The 13,928-nt window shown below is 36.0% G+C and overlaps 1 protein-coding gene across 1 annotated transcript; it reads left to right on the top strand.

Annotated features, from left to right (window-relative positions):
• Nucleotides 1-3,361: 3,361 nt before the first annotated feature.
• EPCAM (epithelial cell adhesion molecule) lies at nucleotides 3,362-13,700 on the top strand. The gene is made up of 9 exons (XM_006909615.3): nucleotides 3,362-3,681; nucleotides 5,748-5,855; nucleotides 6,134-6,374; nucleotides 7,249-7,314; nucleotides 8,409-8,472; nucleotides 9,349-9,450; nucleotides 10,140-10,340; nucleotides 11,918-11,962; nucleotides 13,231-13,700. The coding sequence occupies exons 1-9, from the start codon at nucleotides 3,606-3,608 to the stop codon at nucleotides 13,270-13,272; spliced, it is 945 nt and encodes a 314-aa protein (XP_006909677.1). The 5' UTR covers nucleotides 3,362-3,605; the 3' UTR covers nucleotides 13,273-13,700.
• Nucleotides 13,701-13,928: the final 228 nt, after the last annotated feature.

Genomic DNA, 13,928 nt, shown 5'->3' with positions numbered 1-13,928 from the left:
ACTCTTATGTCATACACAAAAATTAACTTGAAATGGATCATAGATCTAAACTTAAAAGCTAAAACTATAAAAGTTCTAGAAGAAATCAGTGAGGAGAAGCCAAGAAGTGGGATGATTTCCACATAAGCAATGATGGGGAGCTGTGGAAAAAGACCTTTGTAAGAGAAGAAGAACTATCTTCTACAGTAGGAAGTGAATAAATACCATGTGAAATTGGGGTGGGAGGAACAGCTGAAGAAAGTGGTTGTTTCTGGAGAAACAGGAATCAGGATGGGGAAGCGAGCTCCCAATTTTCATTTTAAACTTTATGGTATTATTTGCCTTTTATACTATGTACACACATTTCTTTCTTTCTTTCTTTTTTGAAGCTTAAAACAATACCCATTTATGATCTCGCAGTTCTGTAGTCAGAAGTCTGGTGGGCTTGGCAAGGAACTCTCCTTCAGGTCTCAAAATGTTGAAATCAAGGTGTCAGCAGGGCTTTGTTTCTTATTGGAGGCTCTGGGGAAGAAGAATCTGTTAATAAGCTGATTTCGGTTGTTGGTCTAATTCAGATCCTGTGGTTGTCGGGCTGAGGTCCTGGTTCCTTTCTGGCTGTCAGCCTGGATGTACATGCATTTCTAACAATTACTGTATTATTTTTAATGATAATAGGTATTAATAAGCATCTACATATTAATGTACTAAACAGAATATTAAGTGCTTATTATGTAGTGCTTTATATTTTATGTAAGAATTTCACATGTAGAAAGATATGAAAAAGAGTTTTCTTGTGGTTAAGGGGTTAGAAGTTTTGCTTTTAGAAAGTTAATTTTTAATGACGGATAAAGTGACATGATAAAAATCACATATATATATTAAGGTGGACTCTGAATATGCAAATGTAAACCATTTTTATAAACCTAAACCCAAGTAAATAATAGCCCCCACTCTGCAGAGAGTACATCCTATGAAAACAGGTTCCTTAGGATATGAGAAGAATTAATGAACAGGTAGCATGAATATCAAACTGTTAACAATGATTATCTAGGAGACAAAGGGTCTTGTTGGGTAGTGGTCAAGAACTTTCATTCTTCATTCTGTATAAAGTACTTTTATTTTCTACTCATGAAATAATAAAAATTTTTAGGACTATTAGCCCATTATAGTAAATGTTTACACATTACATTTTCCTTTAGCCATCTACAAGAATAACATTTATCTCATTTAAATTTTCATTAAATTTTACATATTCCTCTCTCCCCGTGTCTGTCGCTATGAAATCTACGTGAAGAAACTGTAATATAGGATGTTGACTAAGTAATTTTCTTAAATAGAACCCCTAATTGTTTCTTAAGGAACATGATCCTAACTTTTCTCCAATACTGTTTATATTTAATGTTGAGTTAGATTTAGAAATATTCCTTAACATTCAAGAGAAAGATCATAACCAAAATCCTTATCCTATCAATTAATGCTTTGCACTACTCTTTATATTTTAACTAGTTTCTCTTCTTTCCATCCATTCTTTGGCTTTGATATTGCCTTTTTAATTGAGTTCTTAATTGATGGGCTGCAAGACATTGGTCAGAAAAGTTTATAGTTTTTAATCTTGTCATATGTATTAGTCAAATACATATTAAACGATTGTCAGAATTAAAAAGCAACGTCTAAAAAATTTGGTGATAATTTTAGGAATATACTTGGGTATGTAATCTTACAAAATTATTAAGAAATGTTCTTAAATATAGCACTGAAACTATGAAAGATTCACAATATCATCACATAAAATGAGAGTAATTTTGAGCAGTGAGTGACAGATGAGCAGGTGTTAAAGAGCTATAAAAATAAATGTCTTGGATGTATACTCAGATACTATGAGTCAGAGCTTAGTGTGGTATTTTGTCATTTATTTAATAATCATGTTTACTCAATTCACTTTATTGCAACCAACAATTTAATAAACAGCTCTCAAGTTTATATGAAGATGAAGTTCTTCTTAATTAGGTAACAGATAATAGACCTGGCAATGGAACATTTTGCAAATAAAGCCACAATAACCAGTTAGATTATTCTTGGAAAAAGTATGTGTAGTTTTAGGCTGGCAGTGCGCAACTTCCTGAAAGCACCCAGAATGCAGAAGACATCAAAAATCTGGTTGATTACTTACTCCTGATTTGATAGTATTATTTTCTCTTAAATTGCTGAACAGATCACAAAGTTCCAGAACTAGGTCTAGCAATTCAAATTTACAGATTTAAAACAGTGATAGGATTTCCTTAAGATGTCAATAATAAGATAAATAGCTTAGTTAACGTTCAGGCAAAATTCAAATTATACAGGGACTTACCGTTAATAATGTGATTATTTACATTAATCAACCTGCAACCGGAGAGTACAGCACACTTAAATGATTGCTCAAGAAAAGCATAATTTTTGACTGGATATATACTTGAAAAAATTAATCAAATTTAGGTGAATCTTAAAATTGCTTTTCCACCTTTCCTCTAATTCTTACTCTAACGGCTTCTTAAGCAGAAAAAAAAAGCCTTTTTAAAAGATTACAGCTAATTTCACAGCTAAAAATTAGACAACACTGTAAGTTATTAAATGCTTCCAGTCATTACAATGATTTTGACTGTAATAAAAGCGTGTTGTGATTTGAATTCATTGGCACTAAAGTAAATTGTCCTTCAATTCTACTTCCTTATATTTTCAAAACCAATATTGTTCTCTAATATTAATCAAAACTGGAAGAGTCTTAGTTCCCAGCATTTGGCTCAATGGAAACACCTTATATCTTTTGGGGCTAAAAATGCTAATTTTAAAAAGGGAGAAAGAATTATTGAGCATAATTATAATGAACACAAGAATTTGTCATCCTCTGAAAGCGAGGGAGATTTTCTAGTTTCAAAGGAGTACAATTAAACTGCCAGGTAAAGATCAAAGGTCGCCTTTTTATTGTGGTTCGACGGTTCTCCCCTTCTCTTTGTATTTCATCTTAGTTTCCACGTTACTCTTCCCAGCCGCCTCTTTCCTCCGGGCTCCATTTCTTCAAGGTTTTCGAGTCGTGCTCCCTCCGGTAAAAGAGAGTCTCAGTATTTTCAAACCCACTCCGTGACCACCAAGGGGCCCTGCAGGCTGTCACCAGCCCATTATCTTTCCCGCCCCCACCGGCCACCGCAGGAGGAAGCACCAGGTGGCCGCTCGGGGCGGGGCGCACACCTGGGGAGGAGGTGGTGCCTCGGCGGCCGCGCAGGTGTGGGGGAGGGGAATCTGCGCCCTTCCCGCCCTCTCCCCCATCCCCCCAACCCCGGGCGGTGACTCATCGCTGAGAACTGGCGGGCAGAGGTGAGCAGCCCCCAGCCGGCGCCGGGAGGCGGGGCCGCCAGGTCCGGCTGGTCCGCTCCGCCCCGCCGCGCGCCCAGAGTGCGCAGTCCTTCGGCGAGCTTGTGTCGTCTGCCTGTTCTCTGAGCATCTTGTCACGGTCCTCTCGACGCGGACTCGCGCGTCCCACGCCTCGCGTCTTCCGGCCCGCCAGCGGGCTCCCGGCGCCCTCGTCGTTCCGTGCGCCCTCCCGCGAGCCCCGGCCCGCCTCGCGTCCGCCTCCTCAGCCCGCGCGCAGCATGGCGCCCCCCCAGGTCCTCGCGTTCGGGCTCCTGCTCGCGGCTGCGACGGCGGCAGTGGCCGCGGCTCAGAAAGGTGAGAAACGGAATTGTGGGGTTGGCCAGGCCGGGGTGAGGGGTGTGTTGGCCTCCGACGCCTGAGACAGAGATTGTGGGGAAGGGGCGGGCGGCAGCGCCTTCCAGCCTGGAGACGGGACGGCGCCGGGGAGGCGGCGGGAAGGCGCGAGTGCCGGAGGCAGCATCCTCGCTTGGCCGCTTTGCACTCCTCTCTAGGGAAATGGCCCCGGTAAGGAGCGGAGGGCCAGACAGTGAACGGAATGGCCACGTCCGGGAATTCTTCGGTCTCTTGAGTGTGCGACGAGGGCCGGAGCGCACTGGGGGTTCCGGAGTGGCCGAAACCAGCTCGCGCTGGGACGGGAATCTGCGGCGTCGACTTGCTGGCCCGCCCCTCCTGGGGCACCTGCGACGGGTCCCGGATGTCGGTCTCGGGGCGGGGCCAGTTGGTTGCGGGGAGACCGCCGGGGCCGCTACTCACCTGCGCGTGCTAGAAGGCCCTCCTGGACCTTGACTACGAGGCATGCGGGTGTTTTCCTTTTTCTAACGATCATATAAGTAATGCCAAATTTATTGCCAAGGGAACCCAGAAACATCGATAACCGGAAAGAGTAAAAAAACCATAATCCGGCCACTTCGAGAGAATACTATAATTAATTATACTTGGGTATATTTTTCTTGTAGATACTGCTCTGAACATTATCCTAAGCCTAAACATATAGTTTTATATCCTGATTCCTCCCACCACCACTACATCACATCCAGAGTTTTTCCATTTTCTTTAGTCTTGAAAAACAATTTAAATGGTGACAGAACAAATCTATAGATTGGAAAGTCACACCATTATACAAGTGTCAGACATGTAGTTCGATTCCAGTTTTTCTTACTCTGTGATACACATCTTGATTGCTAGTAAGATTTGTAAGATGGTGGCTAGAGGTGACATGACAATTGGCTAAAGATTTCTGGAAAGGCTTTTATAACCCTCACCAGCAGGGCACGGCCTAATTCATTACACTTTTAAAATAATGCTGTTTAACCAAGTCGTGATTTTCTAGCTTCTGTCTGGGGATAAATACTTAAATGGCTTTAAAGTGATGATAAGTGCTATAGGCCTGTGTTCAGAAAGTCTTACTTAACCTGATTGGTTTGTTAAATTTCACATTGGGCATGAAAAAGATGCTTTGAGCAAGTTTAGTATAGTGCTGCATAAGATTTGAACTTTTTGAGGACAGCCACTGTACTTTCTTCCCCTTTTGTGACCCCAGTATCAAGTTCAGTGCTGGTCAGATTATATAGGTGGTTCATATTGATTATAATTTAAACAGAAAAGTTAAAGCCAACTTGGTACATGAGGGATCAATATTAAAATTCTTTGATTATACTTGTTTTTGTTTTTAATGATTGCACTCTCAGCTCAACAAATAAAAAGAATGAGGAGGGCTTGCCAATTTGAAGTTAAGGTAAACTTTAGATAGTAAAGGGTGTAACTGTTAAACTGACATCAATACTCAGGATGGGCAGCTTAGTATTGCTTTCAAAATTGAGTACCAGAGTTTATTTAGTTTAGTTAGGAAACACATATAGAGGTGCCCCCAAATTCACTTGAAAGTACAATTTTTCTAAGATACAGTATAGTCCAAGGGTTGAATATGTTCCCATTGAGACCCAAAGCAAGCATCTCTTATTAAGAAAATGAGGGGTGGAGTGAGCTATTCACAAATCCTAGAATTGGAATTGTTGATTTTGGGAAAAGACTGAATGACAGGTTTATCTCAGTAGAACAGGGAGGAGGGAAGGAGCTGACACTGGGAGTCTCATAAAGGCAAAGCTGAATATGATGTTTGGAAGGCTGTGTTCTTGGTTTAAAAAATCAAAACTGGAATGCGTGCAAATTAGACTATATTTTTATATAATATATACAAACTGTTTAGTGTCAGCCACTCAAATTATAGCCGAAAAATAAAATATTTCAGGACCACTTTTTAAGGCTTTGTAACTTGGAGTTTATTGTCAAAATATAATTTAGGTGGGACACCAGAGTTGATAGTTGGATTCACATTTTAAAATGTTTTTTTAATTTTTTAGAATGTATCTGTGAAAACTACAAACTGACCGCAAACTGCTCTGAGAACAGAGATGGTCAATGCCACTGTATTTCACTTGGTACACAACATTCTGTCATTTGCTCAAAATGTGAGTAGAATATCCTCATTGCCTTAAACTTTATTTTGACTTACATTTCTTTAACAGACATGTTTTGAGTTGGGAAGCCTTTTACTGGCTCAAATCTGAATCATGTTATTTCGTCTAAATTACTCATACATGAAGCTTCTTATCTTTAGAACGCGACTGTGGAAGATAAGCCTACAGTAATCTCTGGCCTTGGGAGTTTGGAATTAAATTAAATTTTTTTTTCCCTTAAGGATAAAACGGCATTTATTTTTCAGTTTGACGTTAAGCTTTCTTTGCAGTGGCTACCAAATGTTTGGTGATGAAGGCAGAAATGTCTCACTCAAAGTTGGGGAGAAGACTAAAACCTGAAGATGCTATCCAAAATAATGACGGGCTCTACGATCCAGACTGTGATGAGAATGGGCTTTTTAAAGCCAAGCAGTGCAATGGCACCACCACGTGCTGGTGTGTGAACACTGCTGGTGTCAGAAGAACGGATAAAGACACTGAAAAATCCTGCTCTGAACGAGTGAGGACCTAGTGAGTTGGGCTGCCTGTATTTTTTTCATGTTTTTCAGATTCGTTTAAACTTATTTTTGAATATGTAATTTGATTTCATGATTTGGAGTTCAAAAGAGAAAAGGGTGTACAGTGAAAAGTCTCCATCTCAATCCCCTAGCTACTCAGTTTAGCTCCATAGAACTGATGTCACCAGTTTATTCCTTAACCTTCCAGAGATATTTTATAAATTTACTAGCAATATATTTTTAATTTTTTTCTTATGGTAGCATACTGAACATAATTTTCCTTTTATATTATTACTTAACACTTACTATTTTAAAGTTGGATTAGTATGAAATGTATGTGAATGATTTTAACTATGTGTTTACTCATTTATGTTTTAAAGTGAGATATGGTTGTCTTAGGGATTATGTAACGAAAAGGAACAGAAACACACTCAAGCTAGCATAAGCAAAAAAGAATTTATTAGAAAGGGCTAGAAACTAGAAAGATATCAAGACCAAAGCAGGCACGAACCGAGGCAGGCACGCTGTATGCTTCTGTCTTTTCGAGCTTCAAGGTGACTTTTCTCTGTTTCTCTCAATATCTTTCTGTGTCTTCACTTGAACGTAGCCCAATGTGACCAACTAAGCCTTGACTTCACATGACCTTGTGTGTTGTGGCCAGAGGCCAGAGGGTCAGTGTTAGAGTGTTCCCTCCTGGATGAGTTCTTTATGAAAGATGTACGAGGGCCAGGGAAGAAATTAAAGACATATCGATTACATAAATCCTTTTTGTTAACTCTACGGTTGTTCCACTTGGGACATTTATTATTAACTTATGAGGAAAATAATATAAAAGTTTGAGTTGTTATAATACTCAGTTGTTATAATACTGTCTTTTTACTTTACAGCTGGATTATCATTGAACTAAAACACAGAACAAGAGAAAAACCTTATGATATTCAAAGTTTACAGACGTAAGTGCTATTAAATACATTATATTTGTACAGTTGGTGCTTGACTCATCCATCCTATACTATTAGAAAAACTAAAACTGTCTCAGTGCTTTTTCATATTTCTGAAAAATAAGACACCATACATAATTTTAACCTTATTTTGAAATAGAATTGCGAGAGTAATACAGATTTTTGTAATATTTTTTACTTGGATTCACAAATGAACATTTGCCACATTTTCATTTTTTTATGTGTATGTATGTATGCATATGTGTGTTTATTTCTGTATTTATCTAAGCATGTATAAATATTTTTTTCTAGAACCATTTGAGAGTAAGTTGTAAACACCATGCTCCTTTACCCCTAAATACTTCAGTGTATCTTTTCGTAGAAACAAAAGGCATTCTTTTACATAACCACTATACAGTTATCAAATTCAGGAAATTTAATGTTATACCATATTGTGCCAATTTTCCCAATATTATTCTTTGTAGCAATTTTTTATCCTCTGATCCAGGACCCAGTCTGAGATCACGCATTCCATTTAGTTGTTATGATTGTTTAGTCTCTTTTAATACGGAATACTGTTTTGGTCTTTGTCTTTCATGACATTGATATTTTTGAAGAGAATGAACAAGTTGTTTTAGAGAATGTCCATCAAATTTGGATTTGACTGATTCCTCATAATTAAGTACAGGTTATACATTTTTCACAGAAAAACTATTTAAGTGATGTTATGTGCTCCTAAGTACTTTATATCAGGAGGTACGTGATGTCAGCTTGTCCCTTTATTAGTGTTAACTGTGGTTAAGGTGGTGCTTGCCAGGTTTCTCCACTATTCGGTTACCATTTCTTCTTTTTAATTAATAAATATAATCAGTGGGCAGATACTTGATACCCGTATTTCTAATCAAAGTGGAACTCAACAATTTAGCATCAATGGATGATTCTAGCCTGAATCAATGATTATGATAGTCGAAAAATGGCCTAAAATTTTCAACAAGTTTGGTTAATGACAACTCTAGACCTTGAGCCATTTGCTTAAAGAGTAGTGCTTCTTAATGTTGTGTAGCACAACCACTTTTTTTGAAAACACAATTTTTCATTATTTACAGTGCACTCAAGAAGATAATCACAACTCGTTATCAACTGGATCCAAAATATATCACAAATATTCTGGTAATTTTTTTTTTTTTAAGTAAGCTTTAGCAGAAAGTTGGTGGAGTAGTATGATTTGAGTCTGATATTTGGTAGTGATTAAACTGCATTTGATCAGCCTTGAGCGCTTAATAAAGCAAATTTCTTCTTTTGTTTTTCTTCCATAGCCTTTGAAAACCTCAATTTACCCTTAAAGAAAATGTAGTATCTCTTAGTATCCCTAACACATGCCAGTTTTCTCACCTTAGAAAACCTTTCTCGGTGATTGCTTTTGGTACATACTTACTTTAGAGTGATACCTAGCTCCCATCTTCTCTGGTTTAAGTAGCTAGTCCTTAACCAGTTAGTCCTTCCTTAACTTTTCTAATTCTGGTTGAAAATGCTTGAATAGTGTGATGGAACTCTTTTAAGGCAGTCTGAATTTATTCTTAAATTCTTCTAGATTAAAACTGTTGTAATTTTTAAAAAGACTTTTTGGAAAGAATATACTTATTTGATTCCAAAAAGCAGAACATGGTAAATGCGTGCTACATTTTGGATTGAATTTCTTCAGCATTTTAGTTTTAAAGTAGTTCTAACCAAATAACAGTGCTTTAATATCTTGTTTTAAAATCTTTTCAAGAATATAAAATTCCCTTGAAAAGAAAATATGCATTATAATTTCCTTTGTTTCCATTGCTGTCTGATTTCCCTTTGATAGATTTACAGACCTCTCAAAGATTTTGTAATTATTAATGATAAACTCAATTATCTACTAATGGAAAGGAACAATGACACATGTAGGTTAGAGAAAAACACTGAATGTTCTGATTATTGAACAATGATATTTTCTTATGATTTTGATTATATTACTTTTAATAAATGTGTTTTTCAATTCCTTCCCACCCCTTTCCCCAGTATGAGAATGATCTTATCACTATTGATCTGATGCAGAATTCTTCTCAGAAAACTCAGAATGATGTGGACATAGCTGATGTGGCTTATTATTTTGAAAAAGATGTGAGTATAATCTTCCTTATTTTATTCCTTTGTTTAGAAATGTAATATCTATCATGCCTTAGTAGATTCAAGACCTTTCATCATCTGTTTCTCCACTTACAGATCAACCATATCTCTATTCTCCAAGTGATTCTTGTGATGCAGTTTATGTTGTCTTTCCTGTCACACACATGTACCTTTCTTATACACCTTTCTTACTCATTTGTATATTTACACCTTTTTATCAAATTGTTTTGCCTAAAATATCTTCTCATAATTCTTACCTATTAACTCGTTGGTAGTTATTTAGTTTGTGTGTATAGCTTTTCCCTATTATCATTTCCGTGAATAAGCAGCTATGTGAGAAATGCTTTATAACTGTTGTGATGACATAATTTGTTTACGCTTTAATATATTATGGAAGGAGGGTGGCGGATAGAAGGAAGAAGATAAAATAAGATTGGCCATGTATTTATAATGGTTGAATCTGGTTATAGGTACATGGGACTTCATTACAGTATTCTTTCTGCTTTTGTATATGTTTGGAAATTTCCCATAGGAAAGTTTTTTTTCAAGTTTCAAAGTAAGAGATTGTTGTCACTGAAACCACGAAGATTCTTGGCAGCAGTTCTTTTGGTTTGTAATTGGCATGTAATTCCATGTGGCCAGGTTTTCTTAAATATTTTAAATTGCTTGTCTCCTCACTATAGGTTAAAGATGAATCCTTGTTCCAGTCTAAGAAAATGGATCTAAGAGTAGATGGGGAACAGCTGGATCTGGATCCTAGTCGAACTGCAATTTACTATGTTGATGAAAAACCACCTGAATTTTCAATGCAGGGTCTAAAAGCTGGTATTATTGCTATCATTGTGGTTGTGACAATAGCAGTTATTGCTGGAATCGTTGTGCTGGTGCGTATAGAACAAGTAAAATTTCATTTAAGGGTATACTCTTTCAAGAAAAGGTGACAATATGAAAAAGCTACATCCATGTTCCAAAACATTAGTGAAACAAAAATCTTCATCTTTTTATAATTCTCTTAAGTGAGTGAATCAGCCCCTTTTTTATAAAACACTCACCTTATGATGCAAAGAAGGATACTAATCTGAGAAAAGCTTGTAGCTGAGCATCTCACAGGTCAGTTATGTTGTCATCAATCTGAATTGAAACAACAACACAAATTAAGGTTAGGATAGAAAGGAGTTAAAAATGATAAATATGAAGCAACAATTCTAAATACAAGATTAGCAAATAGAATTTAGCTACGCTTCAGAAGAAGAATGTACCACCTGAACAAGCAGGGTTTATTCTAGAAATATAAGAATGCTTTATCAAAAAATCTTACAAACATAACAGGATTCAGAAATAGATCTGAGGATATATGGGAACTTACATTTTCAGGTCATCGGAATTATCACACTTGGTTGTCCATTTGGAAGAAAACAAAATTCCTATTTCATCCCACCAGGGCTGACCATACTATCCAGCTGTGTGTGGATGGCACATCCTGGGGCACACGGATGTGAAAGGAATTGGGCATTGCACCCATGTTGTACAAAATCCAGATGAATTATTGTTAAAAATGTTTTTAAGTGTTAAAAAAGGTTTTTAAAATTTCAAAATTTAGGAAATATTTATATAACCTTGTGGTAAAGGAAGCCTAGTAAAGCAAGAAATCTGGAATTTGTGAAGGAAAAGATATATATTTGACTTCATTGAAATTAAATATTTTGTACAGCAAGATATACTGTAAGGTAAAAAAAAAACATTGATAGGCTGGGGGAAAATATTCATGTAAAACAAAGGTATTAAGCATAATATGTAAAGAATTCTTAATGAGGAAACTAAAGAAAGGATGTCAACTGGTATGGATAGACAGTTTACAGAAGAGGAATTCTAGATGGCAAATTAACATGTGAAAGATTAATCATAGAAATCTAATTGTCCTGTATTAATGAAAGCACAGGTACATAAGGAAGCATGGTCAAGGTTGCGTATTCCAGTTTTGCTAGTAAGGGTGAATCTGGAAACAACCTGAGCGTACGTCAGTAGGAGAGTGGATGAGTAAATTGTGGTATATCCGGGCTGTGGAATAAAGTAGCTATTAAAAAGGATAAGTTCAATCCATAGGTTTTGATCCGGTAAAGTTTCTATGATGATACCAGTTGTGCAAAAATATTGCATGATATATGTTTATACATGTTTGTATTAGGATAGAACAAGAGGTAGAAGACTGCAAACCAGGCAGTTAAATTTCATTAAAGACAATTCATTGTTTATACATTTTTTTGGTTCGTTTCACTGGTTGCTGTCCTTTTTTTTATTTTTAGTTGAGTAGTAAATGTTAATTTAAGAAACAATGTCTATAGATAGATTTTTAAATTTGTTCAGATAGGAATTATATCCATTAAAAGCATGTATGTCACTTCAGACCAACTTTTTGTTTGGGTAGCAATCCTAAAATAGTAATTATTTTTCATCCATCCAGGTTATTTCCAGAAAGAACAGAACGGCGAAGTATGAGAAAGCTGAGGTAAACTGATTACTTAGTAAAAAGGCCCTTGTTTAATCTCTTACTCCTAATAATCAGTGTACCTTCCTAGACACTGATAGGTCTCAATTATACTGGGGTCCATTTATAGTATGGGTCTTAGGTCTTAGGGACAATCTTACAATTATTTTTATTTTATGTTTAGTGGAATCTTTTAGAGGCATACTGTAGTGGATTCACATTAGAGAAACTCAGTGTTACTAATGACCTGACATTTTGTATGCCAGTGAAATAACAGTCATCAAAAATAGACTTATCTGTGTCCTAGTAAATCTATTGTATACTAACTAGTTATGTACACTAGTGTGAAATCAGTGTGAGATTGCTAGTGTGTTTCAGTCACTTGGCATTTGATATGAACACTTGTCCCTGAACCCTATCAATAACATTTTCAGTATACCCACCACTTTTTGTACATTTGTGTGTTTATAACTGTATATGTGCTGTTTACTTGTATTATACCAAATAACAAATGTAAAACAATATTGAAAGAAATCTAATAGAACTATAAAGTCCTAACATTATCTTCCTATACTCTAGTCAGTCATCTAGCTTACGTGGTTTGGTGACCACAAGTTTAGGAAACTGTCCCTGAACTGAATCATAATAGAAAGTCAGAATGACAATGTAGTGTTGTGATTAAGAGCATTGTAGAGCTGAGTTTTGACCACTTATTTGTTGGCTAAGTCATTTAACTTCTTTAAGCCTCCATGTTTCTTAACCTGTAAAGTGGGGATAGTAGTACAGACCTGTTATGAGGAATAAACGAAGTAATCTGTGTAAAGTGTTGGTCCCATGCTTGCCACAGAGCAAAATGTTTGTTAACTGGTAGTTGTCACCATGTCTCAGTTCTGCCTATAACTAATTGTGTGACCTGGAACTAGTCACTTAATTCTGAATTTCACTTTCCTCACCTATATAAAATACAAGATTGAGAGTAGAAAATAAATTGGTTATTCTTAGATGTAAAAATGGTATACATTTAATAAAAATCTTATCCATTCTTAAAGATCTAGCTTACCTGCTGCCTTCCCCTTGTCACATTAGCCATCCTATCTCTAAATAGCAATTTGGATTATGCATTTAATGTGTGCTTCCTTGTGATATAGCTTTCTTTTTTTAAAATTTTATTTAAACAGTTATGAATATGGAAGTCATTTTGCTTTCCTCTTTATTTTTTTTTAACTTCAGAATGAACAAAAGATTGGAAAATTATTAAAATTTTTTTCTTTTTTTTTTTTCTATTTCAGATAAAGGAGATGGGCGAGATGCATAGGGAACTCAGTGGATAAATACTGTAATTTGAATAGTAACTACAAGAAGGGAAATTAGCAAATGGACTCAGATTACAAATATATGAGTGTGAGACAAAGAAATCTTTGAAGACTACTTTTGTTGACATATATTTGTAATGGTGATACCTATATTCAAAATATAAGTAGCTTGAAATTGACTTTACCAATCTTAAAATTTGACCACAAATGTCATATATATGAGATCTGATATCCCAGAATCTTTTAGTCTCAGAACTTTGACTGCATAGTTAAAATTATTTATACATAACACTGAAGAGTCCATTAAATATGCTTCCACAGTAGGTTTTGAATGACTACTATCTCATCCATTTGTGATTAAAACCTGCCTTCCTATTTACTTCGAGTCTTGTACATATACACCTTTTTTATGAACTATAAAATAAAACATTTTAAAAGTTTCCTAATTTTGTTTGAACTATATTGAATCAAATTTCCTAATTATATACATAATATGGTAAGAAATGCTTTGAATGCTAACTAAAAATTAATTTTGCATGAGTACTTCTAATCCTGTATATTCAATATAATATGTATAACATGTAACTGCTACACAGAAAAATATGTTTTATTCTGAACGAATCTGAGATTCTGTTTTAGACAGATTGGCATTTTGGCAGACCCTAACACCTTGA

Source organism: Pteropus alecto, unplaced genomic scaffold (assembly GCF_000325575.1).
Source record: "Pteropus alecto unplaced genomic scaffold, ASM32557v1 scaffold131, whole genome shotgun sequence".
Classification (NCBI taxonomy): Eukaryota; Metazoa; Chordata; class Mammalia; order Chiroptera; family Pteropodidae; genus Pteropus; species Pteropus alecto.
The sequence above is the reverse complement of the archived record's forward strand: the minus strand, read 5'-3'. Positions and strand labels throughout refer to the sequence as shown.

Bases quoted from the DNA above. Each gene is read 5' to 3' on its own strand.
- EPCAM (XM_006909615.3), top strand. From the start codon at position 3,606: ATGGCGCCCCCCCAGGTCCTCGCGTTCGGGCTCCTGCTCGCGGCTGCG. The intron at 3,682-5,747 runs GTGAGAAACGGA...TTAATTTTTTAG, and splicing joins AGTGGCCGCGGCTCAGAAAG to AATGTATCTGTGAAAACTAC. The intron at 11,963-13,230 runs GTAAACTGATTA...TTTCTATTTCAG, and splicing joins CGAAGTATGAGAAAGCTGAG to ATAAAGGAGATGGGCGAGAT.